The sequence below is a fragment of the Hyla sarda genome, chromosome 6, assembly GCF_029499605.1.
Source record: "Hyla sarda isolate aHylSar1 chromosome 6, aHylSar1.hap1, whole genome shotgun sequence".
Taxonomy (NCBI): domain Eukaryota; kingdom Metazoa; phylum Chordata; class Amphibia; order Anura; family Hylidae; genus Hyla; species Hyla sarda.
This window is the reverse complement of record NC_079194.1, coordinates 265,702,078-265,726,587: the sequence shown is the minus strand read 5'-3', so window position 1 is coordinate 265,726,587 and position 24,510 is coordinate 265,702,078. Positions and strand designations below refer to the sequence as shown.

Genomic DNA, 24,510 nt, shown 5'->3' with positions numbered 1-24,510 from the left:
TGTGTGTGTATATTGTATATACAATGTTAATGGGGGTATAGTTATGCATGTAAAAGACTGGAGAGAAGGGAAAGTGGGGGGGGGGGGGAGAGAATAAAAAAAATTGTAAATAACATCTGTCCAAGTCGAGATTTTTTCTGTTCTAGCGAAGTAAGCTATATTTCTGTTATTTATGCTAGGGGGAAAAAAATTAAAGGGTTTAATTTATAGTTTAGTATATGTGTGTTGGTGTGTAGCTAGGCAAGTTGTGTGTTTGGGGGTAGTGTGGTTCATATAATTAAAGATTAGGGAAAGGAGAGAAAAAAAAAAATCTTTTTGTATATTATATATGTGTGTTGGCGTGTAGCTAGGTAAGTTGTGTGTTTATGGGTAGGGTGGTATATATTATATATTAAAAAAATATATCATTTTTGTATAATAGGAGTGTTGGTGTGAACTAAAGTTAGTTTAAGTTGCGTGTGTAGTGTCATGAGTGGTTATAGCTGGGCTGGCCGGTTAGGCAGGATTTTGGTTCTGAGGTGGTTTTGTGTTATAGCTATTGCTAGTCATGCTTTTTGTGTTTTTCTTTAGAAAATGAAAGTTTGTATTTATGTTTATAATAATGTTTGTATTTCTGAAAAGTTTTATATTTTTTATAATAAAAGAGTTTCAGTGTGAGCATAGTGTCGGGTGTGTCCATTTTTGGAGCTCCTCCAGAATTCCACACAGAGCACAGAGTGTGGCACCCTCCTGGGGAGGGCTTTCCTACATGGAGCTCAGGGCTTCTACCTCTCGTTCCCGGCTGACGAGAGGGGGAGAGACCGTGTCTACAGCCGGATCCAAGGTCGGTGTGAGACGTTCCAGCAGGGGCCCGCAGAAATGTGGAGCCCGCTCCCCCCATCCAAATCGGAAGGATGCAAGGCTACTTAAGAGCAGCGGACCTTCTGCTACTCTAGAACCCCAGCAATGTGGGGTGCGGGGTCAGAGTCTCTGGCGACCTATGGGTCACAGATCCAGGCCAATATGGCGGAATATGAGCTGGGTAGAAGACTTCTGAGCCTGAGGGAAGATCTGAAGTTCTCATGTTACCACGCTGGCCATGCCTCTGGAGGTAACAGGCAGAAATTTTCTGCTCAGGCACAGGCTCTGAAGACAGAGGTGACTGAGGTGGAGGAGGCCAGAAGGAACATTGTAGGGGGTACAGGGATCTTTAAAGAAAAACTGTCAAATGATGACAGGTTTAAAGTGATGCAAGCAGGTGCAGAAAGCCACGAAGACAGCAGTGAGGAGGATGATGGAGGTGAGGAAGGAGACGGAGTCAGGTAAAAGGTGAAGCTGTGGAAAGTGAGGGGGATGTCACCCCTATTGCATGTAACCCCCCCCCCCCCCCCCAAGATAGCTACCCTGGCGCTACCTTCAAGTGATGAAAATTTCACCTTCGGTAAGGATCTGGGCAAATATGATTTGGTGAAGAAAAGGAAGAAAAAGAAACAAAGTTCAAGAAACTGTGTCCTTTGTGTTTCGTCCTTTCCAGCAGTCTGAGCCAGCTGCAAAGCCCTGTATGGCAGCACTCACCCCATTGACACAGGCATCTATTAACTGTGTCAGCATAAAGTCTAATGCTGTTAGATTTGCAGCCTTTGATTTACTCTGCCGCATTGAAGCCAACATTTTCTTTTTACAGGAGACCAGGTTATCAGATTTAGCCTCTCTGGTTAAAGCCAGAAGAGAGTGGAGGCGCGGTCCCTCCCACTGGTCTCTTGGGGCTGAGCCGTATAGTGGGGTGGTGGTCCTTTTTATCCACTCCTATCGAATGCAGACGGGTTATTAAATTAGAAATGGGGAGGTGCCTGATCTTAGATGTCTTCAAGAAGGGACAAGAGCTTCGGCTCATTAACATCTATGCCCCACAATCTTTATGAAGATCAAGCCCTTTCTTTTTACGAGTCAGCAAGTGATTTTTGGAGGGGACTTCAATAATGTCCCGAGGTCCCAAGATAGGAGAGGTTCCAGGAAAGGAAGACTTATGACTGTGTGGCCCTCGATAATATAGTTAGGGAAGCTCGCCTAGAGGATGCCCATATCCGGAGCACCTCAGGCCACACAAGTTTCACCTTTCATCGAGGTAGCTGCAGGTCTAGGTTAGACAGGCTTTATTTAAAGGAGGAAGCAGTTTCTTCCGCTGTCCGTGGTTGAGGTGGAGTTCTCTGATCACTATTATTTTGTTTTCCTTGAAAGTTTCAGCGACCCCCCCCACCACCAGATGGGTAAAGGTTATTGGAAGCTGAATGTGTCCCTCCTGGAGGAAGCGGAGGTAAGACAGTCCTTTAAGGATTTTCTTGAGAGAAAGAAAGAGAAAGAGAAAGAAAGAGAAAAAGAGAGAAAGAGAGAGAGAGAGAAAGAAAGAGAAAAAGAGAGAAAGAGAGAGAGAGAGAAAGAAAGAGAAAAAGAGAGAAAGAGAGAGAGAGAGAAAGAAAGAGAAAAAGAGAGAAAGAGAGAGAGAGAGAAAGAAAGAGAAAAAGAGAGAAAGAGAGAGAGAGAGAAAGAAAGAGAAAAAGAGAGAAAGAGAGAGAGAGAGAAAGAAAGAGAAAAAGAGAAAAAGAGAGAGAGAGAGAAAGAGAAAAAGAGAGAGAGAGAGAGAGAGAGAAAGAAAGAGAAAAAGAGAGAAAGAGAGAGAGAGAGAAAGAAAGAGAAAAAGAGAGAAAGAGAGAGAGAGAGAAAGAAAGAGAAAAAGAGAGAAAGAGAGAGAGAGAGAAAGAAAGAGAAAAAGAGAGAAAGAGAGAGAGAGAGAAAGAGAAAAAGAGAGAGAGAGAGAGAGAAAGAGAAAAAGAGAGAGAGAGAGAGAGAGAGAGAGAGAGAAAGAGAGAGAGAGAGAGAGAGAAAGAGAAAGAGAAAGAGAAAGAGAAAGAGAAAGAGAAAGAGAAAGAGAAAGAGAAAGAGAAAGAGAAAGAGAAAGAGAAAGAGAAAGAGAAAGAGAAAGAGAAAGAGAAAGAGAGAGAGAGAGATGTATCTAATGAAGGGGTTAGGTCTCCCAATAGATCACAAACAGCAGCTCGTATTTTGCCGCCAACCCTCAGCATACCATAAGCTCCAGTGCACACAAAAAGACGCACCTAACTACCAGAAGAATATAAGATAAGTGGCTGTGTGCAATAATCTATGGTGCAATATCAGTTGACTGTGGACACTTTGTGCAATATTATTACAGCAATATTATTACACCTATGTGCACTAGTTACATGGATACAGTCTGGATACACAATGTACGATATGAGATGCCTTAAAAAGTTTTTTGCACAAGAGATATTTACACGGGACACTTTCCACATTACAATATTCCAGAAAAAAGGGAGGGGGGGGCTCAGCTAGAGATATATATGTAAACCTGGGTGCTTAATCAACATTATATGAAGCCAAAGCTGCAACAAATATGTACAAAATATGACAAATCTTTATTAGGAGCACGTAATTTACATAGAAAAAAAACACGACACAATAATGATAGACACAAAGAAAGTGTGATTAAAACCATTTAAAAAGGCCAGTGTCGGGCCACACCACACAGATGAGACATAGTATGTCTCATCCGGACCTAGGTTAAAGAAATGTAATACCCCTACCACGAATAAAGTGATGATAATACCCTATGCCCCCGCCTGACCTGAATCACACAAGCACATAATAAAGTGACATGAGCACAATGCGCAAATTAAACCTGTATACAGAGGTGTCACAATGAATATCAGAGATGACAGGGAATCTCTAGAACTAAATTACCAAACAGTCAATAAATATGAACAAATGAACTAGAGATGCCAGCAAAGAAATGCCTAGATACGGTCAGATGGGAGGCAAGGCCAGCACAAGGTGGAAACAAATATCACCCATACGCCCAGGTCCGAAGAACCTCCACGCGTTCCGTCACTGAATGTAAATGTGCTCCTAATAAAGATTGTCATATTTTGTACTAATTGTATCATCTTTGGTGTGCTTCCATTTGTACATTATTTCTGGGTTTGTTGCAACTTTGCACATTACAGACTGTATATTGTGAGTTCTGAGGAATGTCATAAAAAGAAGCACCTACTATCGCACAGTCTGAACATTGCCCGGCACTGTGCAATTGAATACTGGATGTGAAGGAATAGTTGCAGCTTTCTTAACCCGATAACGACCACGGACGTCTATACTCGTCCAATGGCCGTTACCGGGGTATGACGCGGGCTCCCGACTCGAGCCCGCGTCATACCGGCCAGCCCCTAGCTGATTCCTGTAGCTGGGGGCCGGCGTTAATAGCCGACATGCGGCGATCGCCGCGGCCGGCTATTAACCCTTTAGATCGCCGCTGTCAAAGTTGACAGCGGCGTCTAAAGGTGCCTGTATACAGTCCCTGGTGGTCCAGTGGGGTGGATCGCTCCCCCGCAGCACGATAGCGGGGGAGCGATCCACTGCTGAGGTAGCCTGAGGGCTTACCTCTCCTCCTGTGTCGGCTCCGGCTCTCTGAATGATAAAGCCTGGCAGGACCAGGCTTTATCAATCGAGCGCAGAGCACACAGATGAATGGGATTGTATGCAATCCCATTCATCTGTATGAGGAATCAAATGATTCCTCCTAAAAGTCCCCTAAGGGGACTAAAAGTGTAAAAAAAAGTTTAAAAACACACATTAACCCCTTCTTTATTAAAAGTTTAAATCACCCCCCTTTTCCCAAATTCCATATTAAAAATATGTAACCATAATAAAAATAAACATATGTAGTATCGTCGCGTGCGTAAATGTCTGAACTATAAAAATATATCATTAATTAAACTGCACGGTCAATGGCGTACACGCAAAAAAATTCCAAAGTCCAAAATAGCGTATTTTTGGTCACTTTTCATACCATAAAAAAAAGGAATAAAAAGCGATCAAGAAGTCCAATCAAAATAAAAATGGTACCGATTAAAACTTCAGATCACGGCGCAAAAAATGAGCCCTCAAACCGCCCTGTACGTGGAAAAATAAAAAAGTTATAGGGGTCAAAAAAGGACAATTTTAAATGTATAAATTTTCCTGCATGTAGTTATGATTTTTTCCAGAAGTGCGACAAAATCAAACCTATATAAGTAGGGTATCATTTTAATCGTATGGACCTACAGAATAATGATAAGGTGTAATTTTTACCGAAAAATGTACTGCCTAGAAACAGAAGCCCCCAAAATTTACAAAATGGTGTTTTTTCTTCAATTTTGTCGCACAATGATTTTTTTTTTCCTGTTTCGCCATAAATGTTTGTGTAAAATGACTCATGTCATTCCAAAGTAGAATTGGTGGCACAAAAAATAAGCCCTCATATGGATTTTTAGGTGCAAAAATGAAAGGGTTATGATTTTTAAAAGGTGAGGAGGAAAAAACGAAAGTGTAAAAACAGAAAAATGCTTGGTCCTTAAGGGGTTAAGCACATTGACTGCGGTGATTGAAGAGGTAGCTGATGGTGACTGAGAAGACTACTATTAGTACTGAGTTTTTAATATTCTAAATTTTCTATTTTAAAAAGAAGAAATAAAAAGGTATATTTTAAGGTTCCCTAAAATACAAGCTGCTGTATATATTTTTTATACACTAACATGCTGGGTTTTTCCTTAATTTTTCTTTTTCACAAGAGATAAATAGAACACCCCGCCAAATTAGTAAAGCAATTTCTTCAGAGTAAGGAAATACCCCATATGTAGGCGTGAAGTGCTCTGCGGGCGCAAAACAGGGCTCAGGAGTGAAACCATGTACCATGTACATTTGAGGTCTAAATTGGGGATTTGCACAGGCGTGCCTGATGGTAACAAAAGGTTTTAAAGGGTACCTCTCATCCAAAAAACTTTTGATATATTATAGATTAATGTATGCAGAATAACTTTACAATTGCATGTTATAAAAAAATATGCTTCTTTCTATTTAATTTTCCACTTTGAAGAAATGACCACTAGGGGTCTCCCTATCAGTCCTGGCAGCAAGCATTTCAGACTCATGCTGGAGTCCTAAACACTACGAGCTGCCAGTCTGCTTTGTTCACAAAGGAGAACACTCAGAGCTGCCAGCCTGCTTTGTTCACAGCCTGTTTGGCTGTGAACAAAGCAGGCTGGCAGCTGAGTGTTTAGGACTCCAGCATGAGTCAGAAATGTTTGCTGACAGGACTGATCGGGAAAAATACTATAGAAAGAAGCATATTTTTCATTAACATGCTATTGGAAAGTTATGCAACATTCATTAATCTAAAATATATCAAAAGTTTATTTGATGAGAGGTACTGTTACGCCGAGCGCTCCGGGTCCCTGCTCCTCCCCGGAGCGATCGCGGCGTTCCTCTCTCTGCAGCGCCCCGGGAGCGCTGCAATGACCCTGCAGGCGGGGATGCGATTCGCATAGCAGGACGCGCCCGCTCGCGAATCGCATCCCAAGTCACTCACCTGTCCCAGTCCCCGGCTGTCACGTCCTGGCGCGCGCGCGGCTCCGCTCCTTAGGGCGCACGCGCGCCAGCTCTCTAAGATTTAAAACTGCCAGTGCACCAATGATTGGTGCCTGGCCCAATCAGTCTAATTAGCCTCCACCTGCTCCCTATTTAACCTCACTTCCCCCTCACTTCCTTGCCGGATCTTGTTGCCATTGTGCCTTGAGAAAGCGTTCCTTGTGTATCCCAAACCAGTGTTCTTGACCTCTTGCCGTTGCTCCTGACTACGATCCTTGCTGCCTGCCCTGACCTTCTGCTATGTCCGACCTTGCTCTTGCCTAATCCCTTGTACCACGCCTATCTCAGCAGTCAGAGAGGTTGAGCCGTTGCCGGTGGATACGACCTGGTTACTACCGCCGCTGCAAGACCATCCCGCTTTGCGGCGGGCTCTGGTGAATACCAGTAGCAACTTAGAACCGGTCCGCCGGCACGGTCCAAGCCAATCCCTCTTTGACACAGAGGATCCACCTCCAGCCGGCCGAATCCTGACAGGTACCCTTTAACAAACGCAAAAAAAAAAAAAACACACACACACACACACCCACCCTAATTTTGGAAACTACACCAGACACTGAATGTAACAAGGGGTGCAGTGAGCATTTACACATCACAGGTGTCTGACAGATTTTTTGAACATTTGTTTGTGAGAAAAAAAAAAAAAAGGCAGTGGGGTGTAAAATGCTCATTGCACCCCTTGTTACATTCTGTGAGGGGTGTAGTTTCCAAAATGAGGTCACATGTGTGTGTGTGGTTCTGCTGTTCTGACAATATGGGGGCTTTGTAAACGTACATGGCCCCTGACTTTATTTCCAGCAAAATTCTCGCTCCAGAAGTCCAATGGCACTCATTCTCTTATGAGTCCTGTTGTGTGCCCACAAAAGGACTTTATGTATACATATGGAGGAAGAAATGGGGTTAAAAATTTGGGAAGTCTTTTTATCCTATTACATTTTATGAAAATAAAAAATTTGAGGAAACACCAGCATTGTGGTGAAAAAAATCTATCTAATTTTTCATGCCCCACCTCAAAAATGTGTCAGTCACCTGTGACGTGTTTAGGCTCCATGTACCCTTTGGTACATTCCTTGAGGGGTTTCCTTTAACAGGGGGGGGGAGGGGGATTTTTAATCTACACGAATTATAAGAATTTAATTATGACTATAATTTCTTTGTTCACTGATATTTTTCAAGATGTGGTATCATGTTATGTTATTTGCACATTAGTAATTATAAAAAAGGGGTGGTAGGCATGATTTGGGGTTCTATTTTTTAGGCACTACACAGCGTGAATACATATTAGGTTTTCCTCTTAACTCATAGTTTGAAAATAATTTGGGACATACAGATACACAAGGCATGTTTGTTTTTTGATCTATATTTTAGTCATATTTTTTTACTCCATTAGGGAGACAATTTTTGGCATAAAAATTTTTAACTTATATGTATTTTTTGCCCTTTTGTAATTTTTTGTAACTTTTGCAAATCTTCTATTAATGATCTATGTATAAAACTATGTATTAACATCACTGGATGGAAGGATAGAAATTATAATAATATATATATATATATATATATATATATATATATATATATATATATATATATATATATATATATATATATATATATATATATAATTTTTTTTTTTTTTTTTTTTTTTTATATAATAAATTTTTATTAGATTACTAGCTGAGTACCCAGCGTTGCCAGATTTTCCTTCCTAATCCTTGTCGGGGAGGAAAACAAACAAAGGAGGAAGCTTTTGACTTCATATCCCGTCCTCATATATCGTTGCCATATTCCAACCTCCCATCCTGTAATGTGTACCAGGTATTGAAATATGTCCAGCCATATGGAAGTTATGTGGGAACATACATTTCCCATTGATTTGCATGGGACTTTAAACAAAAACCCGACCCTCACAAATAGGGGTAGTTAAGGGTTAAATTAACTCTTATATTTTAAGTGGACATATAAGTAACATGTGACCAAGTATTATCGAAATATCTCCTGCCGTTTGGAAGTTGTAACATGTATTTCCCATTGACTTGTATGGGACTTTAAACAAACCCTGCCCCTGGCAAATGGGGGTGAGTAAGGGTTAAATCACCTATCCTATGTTTGTTGATGACATTAGTAACGTGTGCCAAGTTTCATGTTAATATCTTTAGCCGACTGGGCGTGATGCTGGAACATACACACACGTTGATAATATAATATATATGGATCAGGAGCCCACAACCATTACGCTACCCGGCCTGGTTCTTGGGCTGGGCTCTCCTCCTCCTCGCTCCCGGTGGCTCCGGGATCAGCGTTGGGTGTGGCGCCGCCGGGTCATGTAGTGTGCTAGGGGGCGGAGCTAATAACTGGGAAATATCGGGCGGCCGGATTAACACACCAGCCTCCCAACAGACGGAGGACTGGCGGCAGCTCTATCATTTAAGGGCTCGGCTACCCGCGGCCACCGGGCCGCGGGTATGCCAAGGAGGGAGTCACCAGCACAAGCCCCCCTTCAGTTCTTACTCCCCAGGTTTTCCCTGCCGGATTCAGGGTCACTTCGGACCACGTTTAGTGGTGGCTGACGGTTTACGTGGCAGCTATGCACTACAGCCGTTCACAATGTTGTGCCGTACAGTTACTCATAACATTCATACCGCACAGTAGCTCATAGAAATCGCATTACATACAGTCACTCAGTTTTCATACCTGGCAGTCACCCAGCATTTATAACGCCCGGTCACTCATAGCGTCCACATCATGCAGACACTCATAGTTTTCATACTGTACAGTCACTCATAGCTTCCACTCCGTGCAGTCACTCATAGCATTCATACCGTGCAGTCACTACATGTTACCATACAGTATACACGCATAGATTTTCGTTCAGTATACACTTGTATTTTCACTACGGTGCACAATTGCATTTACCACTCAGTATACACAGTTGCATTTCAGGGATGTGGAAATCCTATAGCCCGACGCCCGGGACAAGTAGTTTTGGGCGCCGGGCAGGTGGTTTATAGATTTAGCCCTGTATCGGGCTAGCAGGGACAGACAGACTTCCCCCTTATTTTTCTTTAATGTCGGTGTGAGGCGCAGGAGCCGATGGAAGTCTACACCTCACACCAGCTCTGAGTGTATGGAGGGGGCGGCGGCCTCCAGCTGACTGCAGAGCCCCCTTATCTCCCCTCCTGGAGGATGGAGGACGCAGCTCAGAAGACACAGCAGGGTGAGAGAAAGGACGAGCACAGCTCCGTGCACAGCTCCATCCCCCGCACACAGCTCTATCCCTCCCCCTCCCCCTGATCTGTCTCCACAGGACCTAATCCACAACGGGGAGGTTGCTAGTTTGCACGGGGAAAACACAGAGCAGGGGGGAGGGGAGAGAGGAGAGGACGGAAATCTCACCTCACACCGGCCGGGACTACAGCTCTGATGTCCACTCATGGCGGCTCAGGTGAGGAGACCAAGAATGCAGGCGGCGGCAGGAAGGGTGGTTGTATATGTATGGTGTGAGTGTATGTGTGATGTGTGTATGTAATGTATGATGGGGGGGCAGCGGCAGGTGTATGTATGATGTGTGCATATGTATGGTGTATATCAGTGTTTCCCACCCAGGGTGCCTCCAGCTGTTGCAAAACTACAATTCCCAGCATGCCCTGTGAGTTGTAGTTTTGCAACAGCTGGAGGCACCCTGGTTGGGAAACACTGGTGGATATGTATGGTGTGAGTGTGTGTATGATGTCTATGTGTGATGTGTATGTAATGTATGATGTGTGTATGATGTCCAAGTGTGATGTGTATGTATGTGATGTATGATGTGTGCATATGTATGGTGTGAGTGTATGTGTGTATGTAATGTATGATGTGGGGGGGGCAGTGGCAGGTGTGTGTATGTATGATATGGGGACAGTGGCTGGTGCATGTATGATGTGTATGCATAAATGTTTTGTATAGGAGCAGACGGGCATTAGGGCAGTTGTGCCATCTAATTTTATTTATTTTTAGTGGCACCCGCACTAAATTGCACCCCCAGAATCCCACCCCCTTCATACTCACCCGCCAACCAAGAGCCCCACGGATGCACACAAACACGCCCGAACCAAAACTACAACTCCCAGCATGTTGGACTATAACCTAAACTGTAGAACTATAAAGTGCAACATGCTGGGAGTTGTAGTTTTGGTTGGGGTCAGCTGCAGAGCTATAGGCTGCATCAGGGCATGCTGGGTGTTGTAGTTACTAACTAATTCCCAGTATTCCTTGACACAGACTATGGCTCTGCAGCTGACACAAACCAAAACTACAACTCCCAGCATGTTACACAATAACCTTTACTGTACTATACAGTGCAACATGCTGCAACACCCACACAACCATAGGCTGTATCAGGGCATGCTGGGAGTTGTAGTTATCTAGTAACTAAATGCAACTTCCAGCATTTTCTGACACAAAATGCAGCACAAACTGGAGAGGCAGAACCCCCCCCCCCCCCCCCCCCCCAGTAACATAAGTCCCTATTGAGACTGAAAAAAAGTGATTAAAATATTTTAAAAAGTGCGTATATATGTGAATAAGCCCCTTTCCTAATAAAAGTTTCCAATTTTCTTTAAATAAAAATAATGTACAAAAATAAACATAAGTGGTATCGCTGCATGTGGAAATGTCCAGACTATTAAAATATGATGTTAATTAAACCGTACGGTGAACGGTGTAAATGTAAATAATAGTCCAGAATTGTTCATTTTTGGTCACTTCATATGAGAAATTTTTTATAAGGTGATCAAAAAGTTACATCTAGACTTTTCTGGGCTTGTCTGGGGTGTAAAAGGAGCTACAGCTCTCCCGCCGCTAATATCCTGGCATGCTGCGATCACCTATTAAACCATTAGATCACCGCTGTCAGCAGTGTCTGAAGGATCTTATATCCATCCCTGGTGGTCTAGTGGGGGGGGGGGGGGGGGGGGGGGAAAATCAGACTATTTTGGTGGAAATTATTTTATCTGCCAGGACAAGTGGATTTTCTTGAGGGACAAGTAGATTGTGTTCCGCTTTAGTCCCTTGGACAAGTAGTTTGTTTTTTTTTTAATTTCCACACCCCTGCATTTACCATACTGTATACACGCTTGTATTTTCCATACAGTATACATGCTTCTATTCACCACACAGTACACACTTGTATTTTCCATACGTTTTTTTAAACAGTATACACGCATGTATTTGCCATACAGTATATATGTCGGTACTCATAGAGTATACACGCTGGTATCCGCTATACAGCATGCATGCTGATTCCAGCCATACAGTGTATACGCTGATGTTTATGCAGTATACGCGCTGGTTTTCACCATGTGGCATGCATGCTGGTATTTACCATACAGTATACACATTGGCATTTTTATACAATATTCACGCTGGTAGTTACAATACTGTAGACACGCCAGTATTATTCACACGCTGGTACGTTCCTTTCGGCAGAACACTTGTATTTACATACAGTAGATCACGCTGGTATATTCATACAGCATTATAAGCTTGCATCTCTATACACGTTGTATTTTTCCATACAGTATACACCCTTGCATTTTTCACACAGTATACATGCTGGTATTTTTCATACAGTATACACGTTCATATTTCCCATACAGTATACACGCTGGTATTTCCCATACAGTATACACGTTCATATTTTCCATACTGTAGACACGCTCGTATTCTCCATACAGTATACACACTAGTATTGTCCTTATAGTATAACACGCTCGTATTTTCATACAATAGAACACGCTTGTATTTTCATACAGTATGACACGTTCGTATTTTTCACACAGTTTGACACACTCGTAATTTCATGCAGTATGACATGCTTGTTTTTTCATGCAGTATGACACGCTTGTATTTTCATACAATAGGACACGCTTGTATTTTGACGAACACGTTTGGATTTCGTACAGTATATACGATGTGTTTCCCTACAGTGTAGGCGCTTGTATCACCCAGGTATAATGCACGCTTGTTTGCATACAGTATATATGCTTGTATTTGCATACAGATTACACGCTTGTTTTCATATAGAATATGTGATTGTATTTGCATACAGAACATGCGATTGTATATGCACACAGTATACGCGCTTATATTTTCATATAGTATACACGCTGGTATTTCCGTATGGTAGGTACGCTTGCATTGTCCAGAGATTACACGCTTTGGTTTTCTCACGATATACACGCTCGTGTTTTCATATAATATTTACGCTGGTGTTTAACACGGTACACACGCTTGTATTTTTTTTTTTTTACACAGTATACACGCTTACTCTATCACACAGTGCACATGCTCCTATTCCAGTACAGTGTACGTGATCATATTTCCAGTACAGTATGCACGCTTATATTGTTATACAGTATACACGCTAGTATTTCCAGTACTGTAGTCATTTTAGTATTTCCAGTACAGTATACAAGCTTGTATTTCCAGTACAGTATACACTCTTACTTTTCAATATAGTGTTTGTATTTTTCTGTACAGTATACGTTTGTGTTTTCTGTACAGTACAATAACCCCCGACCTACGATGGCCCCGACATATGATAAAAATCGACATACGATGGCCTCTCAGAGGCCATCGCATGTCGATGTCAGCATCGACATACGATGCTTTTATATGTCGGGGCCATCGCATTAACTGCTATCCGACAGCGCAAAATGCTTAAGCTGCTGTTGGATAGCAGTTTAAGCATCCCTGGCAGGTTCGCTTACCTATTCCCGCTGCTCCGGGTCCACTTCGCGATCCTCCGGTGTCTTGCACATCTTCTCCAGGGTCCGGGCCTCGCTTTCCGGCGTCGTTATTACGTCACTACGCACGCCGCGCCGACGCAGCAGCGTAATAACGTCACCAGAAAGCAAGGCCCGGACCCGCCAGAAGATGCGGAAGAATCGGGGGATCGCGAAGAAGATACCGGAGCAGCATCGGGAGCCCCTGGGACAACATCGGGAGCGGTGAGGACCTGGTCCGGAGCGGCGGGGACAGGTGAGTACAGCTTCCTATACTTTACATTGCACGGATCCCTCAACACGTGTTACTGAGTAGCATTATCAACCATTTCGGATCATGTCACATTTACAGGTTGTGGATATTCTCAGCCTGCCTGTCACGTCTGCAGGGGAATACATCATTTGGGCTATTGTTTCGGACACGTTTTCCTGAGCAATAGCAGCAGGTCACATAAAGGAGTATATACCTGATATGCCTGATACGTTCTCAGGTGGGATATACTACTTGGTTATTGTTGCAGACACGTTTTCAGAGCAATAACATCACTACACATAGGCAGCTGTATACCCGTTATGCCTGTCACAGTCTTAGGTGGGATGCACTGCATAGTCGTATGTTCTGACACGTTTGCAGGATACAACTGCCATACCGGTACTAAAGTGATCATTTACAGGTGACATTCACACATGGTTCAGTTAGTTGTTTTCTCCACTGAGTCTTGTTGCCATAACATGGCTACGTATACCTACGTCATTTCGCTTATCATAACGTTGACTATGGCACATGCGCTACGCAAGTTCGAGCGTTCTACGTACATGTTACTACTTGCATGACGTGATGCTTATCTTCCTTTTGTTTCGGGTACCCAGTAAATGTCTCCATACATGTACATTTATATTTAAGCAGGTTACCTTAGTCCTGATTCTACGTTTATTTATTATTACATTTAGGTCAGGTTACGTTACCACACCGCCGTTATGTTTCCTCTTTAGCTGTCTTACTTTGCATGGTAGTCACATGCTTACGTCATTGATGTGGGTATGACACTGCGTGCTAGGCATAGTGCTTATTTTCTCATTCGTTAAGGTAATCACAGTGCACGAATCTTACATGTAATGGTTATACGCGTTATGTACATTGGCGTATTATCAACAATTAGTTGATCATGTCACGTTTACAGGTGGTGGGTATTCTCAGTCTGCCTGCCACGTCTGCAGGGGAATACATTTTATAGGCTATTGTCTCAGACACATTTTTCCAGAGCAATATTAACAGGACACATAGGGGGTATATACCTGGCATGTCTGACACGTTTCTCAGGTGGGATGTGCCCCTTTGTTGTTGCTGACACGTTTTCAGAGCAATGACATCGCTACACATAGGCAGTTGTATACCTGTGATGCCTGTCACGCTTTCAGGTGGGATGCACTGCATAGTCATTTGTGCTGACACGCTTTTTCAGGACATGACTGCCATGTTGGTCACTAACTTTCTCAGCGTACAGGTGACAAATTCACACGCAGGACATGGTACAGTCAGTCATTATTCCTTGTTTATTGTCACTGGTTCAGGGAATATTCTGTTTTCTGTAGGTAGTGTACTCCGGTGAGGTTCCATGTCTCATACGATATTGTTCCTTACCATTGTTTTCTCCTACGGTTTGCCGGGTTTTGGCCAATATTTATAGAAGCGGCATTTCATTGAGAGTTGGGTACATGAGGTACAGAGAGGTAGGGAGCCTGTTTGTCAGTTCATATGGAAAGTTATGTGGGGACAGGTATGTGATGTTTAAGGGCTAGCAATGACATCTGGCGAGGTAGATGCATTGGCGAAGGTGTCGTGAGTGCTACTGGGAATTCGCTGGGAGGTTTGCAGACCATGGCCTGAGTACTGGGTTGGCAGCTGATGCTCTTTTCTTATATTACGGACACAACATATTACAACCCTATGTATGCTGTTTTGCCCTCTTAAAGGTGTACCCTCCGATGGCGGCCTGGGCACAACTCTGCCGCATGTTAGGTGAAGTAGGTTATATTTGTTTCCTTTGGTTTGGTTTAGGTGAGTGGTGATATATGTGGTTTGTCGGTTTAATTAGGTAGGCTGTTTCCATACGCACTGGAAGGCCTTGACCATGAAAATATATATAATATATATATATATATATATATATATATATATATATATATATACGCACAAATGCACTTTTGCATCACATTTGGGAGCACTGTTACTTTAAATCCTCATGTAGCACAGTAGTAGGATTCCACTTACCATCCATTCAATAACAGCGCTGTGTGGGCGCTCCAGTGTGCCGGCATAGCATCCGTTGCCTAGCTGCCCTCTCCCACCCGGTTTCTGGAGCCGGGGCGCATACTTGGTGACTTTGTTCACCGATCCTGCGCAGTCCAGCGAAGGAACTGAAATGGGGCAGGAGATTGCGGGCAGGGACATCACAGCAGCGTGCACACAGCGCAACAATTTTCCGGGTCAGAGATATAAAGATCAGCAATATTGAAGTAATAGATAGCAACAGCCCCTTGAAAAAGGATACGAAACGACGTTGGGGTACAGAGCAGCGATATAATGGGTAAGCACTGTGCATTTAATTACGTCATGCACTTTATAATTGAGTAGCCATGTTTGCACGTTTTATGCATGCACTTTATCTTAGAGTAGCAAGGTTTGCACTCTAGTTATATGTGGCAGGAATCTATATAGGGATGTGTAGCACCCAAATTATATGGATATTACCATGGGGCCACTAGTAGTGGAATACAAGTTATCCCTTCCTCCATAGACTTATTAAGAACTAGACCTGACAGGTGCTCCCATATGTACTTATTATATAAGCTCTCTGTTTTGGTTGCCTGGCTGAATCACTGAGGCCCTCATTTTTTGTCCAGCTTTTGAGACTTTTGAGACTAGCAGTTCCGGGCAGGTGAATTTTTCCGGCACTTAGCCCGGCTTCGGGCAAGCAGGGCCAGACCTGACAAGCGCTGCGGCGCTCAGTGGTCTGCATGGAGCGGGCTCTGGACTCCTGCCCGCTCCGTACTCTGCAACCCCCAGCTGTGAAAACTCGCGTCCTCTGAAGGCAGTGCAGGGGGAGGTGAGAAGAGAAGCTGTTTCTGCTCTGCCTTCTTTCTGCAATGCAGACCTGCGGGGGGAGATGAGGGCTTCTTTTTCCCTGTGCAGACCTGTGTCCTCTGCCTTCGCTCCCCCCAGCTCTAGCTTCACAAACGTTCGGAGAGCTGAGGGGAGGAGCGGTCGCACGTCTGCACGGTGCGCAAGTTTCACACCGCCACTAATAGGCAGCATGCAGCACTCAGCAGTATGTATAGAGCGGGCTCCGGACTCGTGCCCGCGCCATACTCTGCTGCCCCTGGCTGTTCTCAGTAGCCGGGGCCGCCGGTAATAGCCAGCATGCAGCGATTGCCGCGGCTGGCTATTAACCCTTTAGATTGCCGCTGTCAAAGCTGACAGCGGCATCTAAAGGGATATGTGAATGCTCCCTGGTGGGCTAGTGGGGTGTATTCCCCCCCCCCCCCCCCGCAGCGCGATTGCAGGGGGGCCCATCCACTATAGAGGTAGCCGGAGGACTTGCCTCTGCTTCCTGCTGTCCAGCTCTGTCATTGATAGATCCTGGCTGGTCTAGGCTCTATCAATGGATAGCAGAGCTCACAGATCAATAAGTTCAATAGAACTAAAAGTCTAATAAAGTGTAAAAAAAAAAAAATATATATATATATTTTTTTTCTTTTTTTAAGTTTAAAAGACACATTAAAGGGGTACTCCGCACCTTAGACATCTTATCCCCTATCCAAAGGATCGTTGGGGTCCCGCTGCTGAGGACCCCCGGGATCTCAGCTGCTGCACCCACCTGTACAGCTTCCACCTCACACCGGCAATGCTGGAGGCTTCGGATCCCGACCAAGACTCTGCCCAGTGTGACACCACGCCCCGCCCCCTCAATGCAAGTCTATGGGAGGTCCATCACGCCCCCTCCAATAGACTTGCATTGAGGGGGCGGAGCGTGACGTCAGAGGGCGGAGTCATGAAGTCATGCTCGTCCGCCATTGTGGTCGGGATCCGAAGCCTCCAGCGTTGCCGGTGTGAGGTGGAAGCCGTACAGGTGGGTGCAGCAGCCGAGATCCCCGGGGAGTACCCCTTTAACCCCTTTCATGTTAAAAGTTCAAATCACCCCCTTTTCCTGGTATATAAAAACATATTTGGTATCGCTGCGTGCATAATTGTATTAACCTATTAAAATATAACATTTTATCTACATATAACATGTATCCCGTACGGTAAAAGTAAAAAAAAAAAAAAATACCAAACCACATAATTGCAATTTTTATAATATCCCCAGAAAAAAAGTTAAAAAGCGATTAAAAAGTCAAATCAATACCAAACATGGTGCTGATACAAAAAACAGATTATGGTGCAAAAAATTTGCCCTCATACAGCCTGGTATGCAAAAAAAAATAAAAATAAAAAAATAAAAAGTTACAGGGGTCAAAAAAATGGCAATGAAAAAAAATGCGATAAAGTCCTGAATTTTTTTTTAAATTTGTAAAACATGACGTAAATTATACAAATCTGGTATCGCTGTAATCAGGTGGCCTAAAGTATCAAAATAACATGTTCGCTCAACCACAAGGTAAATGGCGTAGAAAAGAAAAAACACCAAAATCGGTAAAATTATCTTTTACTATTTCAATTTCACTTCACCTATTTTTTGGTCCAGAGAATATGTTATGGAACAATTAAAAGGTATCACTATAGTAGGTAGTTGTGGCTATTATAGGGCGAGGAGGAAAAAAACGAGTGTAAAAGCGAAAATTGGCCCCGACAAGTGGATCATCATGGGGGACAAGTAGATTTTGCTCCATTTTAGTCCCGTGGACAAGTAGTTTTTTTAATAAAAGATCCACACCCTTGAGATATAGATATATATTTATGAATTGTATTCAATAAAGGTTACATTTTATCTAAAGCAGTATTTTCTGAACTCTCTCTAAGGTGTTATATTCCTTGAGGGGTGTAGTTTCCCAAATAGTGTGCCATGAGGTTTTTTATTTTGCTTTTCTGCCAGCATGAGAACTTGCGAAATTCAACATGTCCCCCAAAAGAGCATTTCAGCTAAATTCTCTCTCCAAATGTCAAATTTTGCTCCTTCTCTTCTGAGCATTGTAGTGCGCTGGAGGAGCACTTTTTACGTCCACTATGCTGGGAGTTGCAGTTTGGCCTTCCTAGTGGTTGCCACAGTAAAGATCACTTTACTTTCAGCAGGCATCCCGGTCCGGTCCCCAACCAGATAGCGGCGGGGACCGGAATTCCCACGGCATATGCATACACCCCACATCCTTAAGGACTCGGGATGCAGGGCGTATGCATACGCCCGGCGTCCTGAAGAGGTTAAAGGAGCATCACATGCTTTAAACAATCTTATTTTTCCAATTTTGAAAGGGTGCCAATCATTTTGTCCAACCCAATTTTGGAGTTTGGTGTGACATGTCCAATTTGCTTTTTTTTTTTCCTTCCTTTTTTTGGTTTAGTGCCAATATACACAAAGGAAATAAACATGTGTATAGCAAGACATGTGTTACTGCAATCCTTTTCTGTGAGAAATACTTAATTTTCTTGAAAAATTTCAGGGGTGCCAACACTTCCAGCCATGACTGTAGAACTAGTATTCCTTATCTGTAATATTAGACTTCTTTAGAAAAACATCCAGGAACCCCGAAACTTTCTTATTGAGTCAGACATCACAACATCATGGCAGAGAGCTCCATAGTCTCCCTGCTCTAACAGTAAAAAAGAAAAAAAAAAAAGAAAATGAAAAAAATCCCTGTCTGATGTTGTGAAACCTTCTCTCCTCTAGGCCTAGGTATAAAAAGATCACTAGAAAGATCTCTGTACTGTCCATTTATTTGTACATTGTGATCAAATCACCCCTAAGACGTCATTTCTCTAAACTAAATAAACCCCAAGCTTGATAACCTGTCTTGGTAGTGTAATCCTGCCAATTATATATTTGTCGCCCTTTTCTGCACTCTCTCAAGTTCAGTTATGTCAGGTGCCCAAAATTGGACACAATACGCCATTTGTCATCTGACTATCGATTTATACAAAGGCAAAACTATGTTCCTGTCCCAAGCCTCTATGCCTCACTTGTTACATCCCATGACTAAGCCTGGTCACTAAAGTTGAGTTTACTGTCCACCAGTATGAATATTCATAAGCCGGGCGGTGCTGCGGACGAGCGGCACTGACGTCACAGTGCCAGATGGAGGCAAGTAACCCCGCCCATGCCAATTAGAAGATCGTTTGCATATCAGGAATAATGAACGGCTGGACGGATCCGGGCATATTAGGCAGCATATTGATCAGTGTCCCCCGCATTACCAGCCAGTACCTCTGGCTTAGTGACAGTTTTCCTTTAAAGTAACTGTCCATTTGGCTAATCAGTAGCTGGTAATAGCTTATCACCCCGAGAACAACAACATGCCAGCTGAAATCCAACATGCCTAAATATCCTCACCAACATATCTGTTGGAGGAAAGTTGGGTTCCCAATATTATATATATATATATATATATATATATATGTTAGCATTTCAGTTGACATGAAAGGATAAGTCTCATGCATAAAAACTTATCCCCTATCCGAAGGATGGCAGGGGGTACAAATGCTGGGCCCCCCCTCGATCTCCTGTACAGAGCCTCTGTGCTGTAGCACAGGAGCACATGACCCCCGCCCCAAGTGGAGGCCGCCATGCCCCATCCATATAGTTCGATGGGAGAGCCATTCGGAGGCGGTGGTCTCCACTTCGGGCGGGAGTCGTGACGCGCTCCTGTGGTACAACACAAGGGGCTGCATACAGGAGATTGCGGGGGGCCCCCAGTGCTCAGGTGATAAGTTTTTATGCGCGAAACATATCCTTTAATCTTACATGCATCTTTAGCAGTATGGCCAGCTTTAGAATTCTACTGTTCATCCAGTAAAAAAAAATCCCTAAATTGACAACTACACTAGGGATCGACTGATCAGTTCGGGCGATATTATCGATTTTGGAAGTTATCGATATTGGCAATTACCTTGCCGATAATCCGATAATGCCCCGCCCACCGCACCGCTGCCCCATTGCCTCCCCCATTCCCGGTTTTATAATTACCTGTTCCCGGGGTCCACGCTACCTCTGGCTCCTGCGGCGTCTTGTGTTACGCTGTGCGATGCACAATTACGAGTGCGCACAGTGACTGCTCAGGAGGACACCGCCGGAGCCAGAAGTATCGCAGACCCCGGGAACAGGTAATTATAAAAACGGGAATGGGGGGGGGGCGCAATGGGGCAGCGTCGGCGGTCTCTGGCCAGGGCAGTGCGGTCAAGGTGGCTGTGATAGGACTCAGGAGGACCCCAGGGCGAGAGAAGCAAATCGATATCAGAAGATCCCTAAACTACACACTACTACACCCTTTGTTATTAATGTTAGAGATGAGCGAACTTACAGTAATTTGATTCATCACAAACTTCTCGGCTCGGCAGTTGCTGACTTTAGCCTGCATAAATTAGTTCAGCTTTCAGGTGCTCCGGTGGGCTGGAAAACGTGGATACATTCCTTGGAGGGTCTCCTAGGACTGTATCCACCTTTTCCAGCCCACCGGAGCACCTGAAAGCTGAACTAATTTATGCAGGCTAAAGTCAGCAACTGCCGAGCCGAGAAGTTCGTGACGAATCAAATTACTGTAAGTTCGCTCATCTCTAATTAAAGTGTGTACCTACTGTGTGAAGCTGTGTGCAAATAAGCTGCCAAAGGCTTGAATCAGAAACCATGCTGGCATGCATTGACCAATGGTAGCACAATATGCTCAGGTTCACACCATTGGCTGACACATGCATATGGCAAGTCGTGTGAATGCAGTCAAAGGCTAAAAAAAAAAAAAAAAAAAAAAAAAAAAAAAGAGTGACCACCCATGAGTATGATTGTGAATACAGTATTGTTGTAAGATTGTAAGGATACACAATATCCACCTGGAGAAACTCTGGGTCAACATTTCACGCACAGCAGTAGTAGGCACTAGAACAGGAGTGGAATTTAACCAGTAATGAACATTATCATACTTTCAACAGTCTGCAATTTAAAATTCTCCAGTGTGCTGCTGCACCAGAATTTTGGAGCCGAATATCTTTGCTCAGAAATTCTGTAGCTTGAATGTAGCCTTAGTGGAACTTGACGGATCCTTGCCTTTTTTCAATCATACCAACTAAGTTACTATTTCCAGGTGGAGTCACAGAAGAACAGGAGAGGGCAGAATTCTAAGAAAAAATGCTTCACATTTTAAAGGTATATTGTAATACAATTATGGCGCTGACGGACCTCTATGTATATTGAGTAACTTACTCTGAATACACACTGAAGGATTAGAAAGACCCTATTAAACATCCAGTCTAGTGTCACACTGAATGCTTGTGTGTATATATATATATATATATATATATGTATATGTATATACACATATACACACACCACCACCGGCCCTAAGACAACTTATCCCCTAACCTGCCGCTGGGGACCCCTGCAATCTCATGCAGCAACCCACCTGTGTGAGCTCCACGCAGTCTGAAGGCTCGCGACCGTGGGGCCCCCACGATCTCCTGTACAGGGTCCCAGCTCTCTCCAGGAATGGGGCGTGTTGTCCCCTGCAGAAAGTGGTGGCCGACAAGCCCCCCTCCATATATCTCTATGGGAGAGCAATTCAGCCATCTTCGGCTCTCCCATAGAGACATATGGAAGGCATCAACACGCTCTGTTCCCGGGGAGACCCAGAGGCCTGTACAGGAGACCTTGGGGGACGGTCCCCCCGGCAATCTAAAACTTATCTATCCTATGGATAATTTAAATGTTTTTGTACATGATACTTCTCCTTTAAAGGGGTACGCCGGCACAAAACATCTTATCCCCTATCAAAAGGATAGGGGATAAGATGTTAGATCGCGGGGATCCCGCCGCTGGGTACCCCGGCAATTGGCAGCATAGCACCCCGGTCATCCGTGCACAGAGCGAGCTCCACTCCGTGCCGGATGACTGGCGACTACAGCTGCCATGCCCCCTCCATTCAGGACATTCATGTCTTCCGTGATCTAACAGCTTATCCCCTATCCTTTTGATAGGGTATAAGATGTTTTGCATTGGAGTACCCCTTTAAGTGAGAGCCAGGACCATATATCTATTGGTTGATGACAAAAGTTAAAAGTGATAAGTGCAATTGGTAGCAAGTCTTATATGGTGTACCCTACACTGTCGCAAAACTAAAACAGCAGCATGCTAAGAGTTAGTTTTGCAACAGCTGAGATTGGGGAACACTAACGGATCAAAAAATATTTCAGTTCTCTAACCATACAAATGTACACACTGCCTTGGATCACAATGTTATACTCACTTGCTCTGCATCACGTTCATTCACAGTTGGCAAGGGGGTCCAAGTGGACATTTTACTCAGTTAGAGAGCAGCTTTAAGAATAGCATTTGAAGCAGATCGGAGTCGAACATCCACTTAGCAGTTGTAGCTTAACAGATAATATTAAAGAAAATCCTAGGTGCATTTATAAAGGGTCCTGATACTCCCAAGGACCAGCAATAGGCCCAGGTCCTTTACTATAATGCTGCTTTCTATTAACCAAATTAAGACAGGGGAAACAGCGCCCCCTTCGATGTGGAGAAGCAAGGAAAGCGGCGGTAAGCAGCCACGTGAACAACACACACTCCTCTTTCTTCTTTTTCTATTACTCCTCCTCCACTGCTGCTGTTGCGGTGGTTGTTGTTGTTGTTGGGCCGCCGGCCGGACTTTTCCAGAGGCGTCTGTATGGGAGTGTGAGGCAGGGGGTGGAGTGACGGCTGGTGAAGTGGGAAGGAGAGGAGTGTGACACACAGGTAAGTTCTCCCGCCCAGGGCTAGAACCTCCCCTTTACCCCTGTGTGTGGTCTTCACCTGCCACTCGCTGCTGCAGGTGAGTCCCGCTAAATGCAGCTCTCTGTTTAGAGAGGAGGGGGAGAGGCGCGTGCGCGCGCGCACGCACGCACGACCCCGGAGTCACCTGCCGCAGAGGCTTGCGTGCGCATACCCGGATCTTTCCCCAGCACTCCATATATAGGGTTCTGTACTGTTATACTAATAATGTGTGAACTATGCCTAAAAATGGTAGAATCCCTTAACTAAAAATGGTAAAGTCCCTTAACCTTATTGCTTTTATTTTCTGTGGAGAAGCTCAGAAATCGGATCATGTGAAACAAATGTAGGAGATTGGTGTAGCCTTGCCCACACTGGTTGTCCACCCTGTTATATCTGTTTTTTGCTAAATAAACACATGCCATAAAAATAATGCTAGATGAGATCTATTCTATGATGCCAGGTGGAATATAGTGAGGTAATTATCATGCGTGATCTTTTTATAATGGCCATAATTCATATAAGCCAAATTTTATTTGTATCTTGCCACACTAAAACAGTTAAAAACGTGTGAGTTGAAGGCTGTGGACACACCAAATTAATTAACTACTTAAAGGGGTTGTCCAGTGGTGAAAAATGTATCCCCTATCCTAAGGATAGGGGATAAGTTTGAGATCGCGGGGGGTCCGACCGCTGGGGCCCCCCGCGATCTCTCTGTACGGGGCCCCGGCTCTCCGCCGAGATAGCGGGTGTCGACCCCCGCACGAGGCGGCGGCCGACACGCCCCCTCAATACATCTCAATGGCAGAGCCGGAGATTGCCGAAGGCAGCGCTTCGGCTCTGCCATAGAGTTGTATGGAGGGGGCGTGTCGGCCGCCGCTTCGTGCGGAGGTCGACACGCCCCCTTCCCGCGGGCTGTCGGGGCTCCGTACAGGAGATCGCGGGGGGCCCCAGGGGTCGGACCCCCGCGATCTGCAACTTATCCCCTATCCTTAAGATAGGGGATAAGTTGTAAACCACTGAGTCACCACTGGACTACTCCTTTAAGGACAAAGCCCATTTTGACCTTAATTCCTTGGGGACGGAGCCCATTATAACACTAAAGGACGGGAGCATTTTTTGCAAATCTGACCACTATCACTTTATGTATTAATAACTCTGGGATGCTTTTACTTATAAATTTGATTGAGTGATTTTTCGTGACACATTCTACTTTATGTTAGTGGTAAATTCACGTCGATACTTTCATCATTTCTTGGTGAAAAATTCGAAAATTTCAGGAATATTGAAAATGTAGCATTTTTCTAACTTTGAGGCACTCTGCTTGT

At 44.2% G+C, this 24,510-nt stretch overlaps 1 protein-coding gene across 1 annotated transcript in view; it reads right to left on the bottom strand.

The window, feature by feature from the left end:
• MARK2 (microtubule affinity regulating kinase 2) overlaps nucleotides 1-23,159 on the bottom strand; it is a 729,699-nt gene extending 706,540 nt beyond the window's left edge. The window contains exon 1 of the mRNA XM_056527186.1: nucleotides 22,677-23,159. Coding sequence (XP_056383161.1) covers nucleotides 22,677-22,727 — 51 coding nt within the window. The 5' untranslated portion in view covers nucleotides 22,728-23,159. The remainder of the gene's footprint in view (nucleotides 1-22,676) is intronic.
• Nucleotides 23,160-24,510: the final 1,351 nt, after the last annotated feature.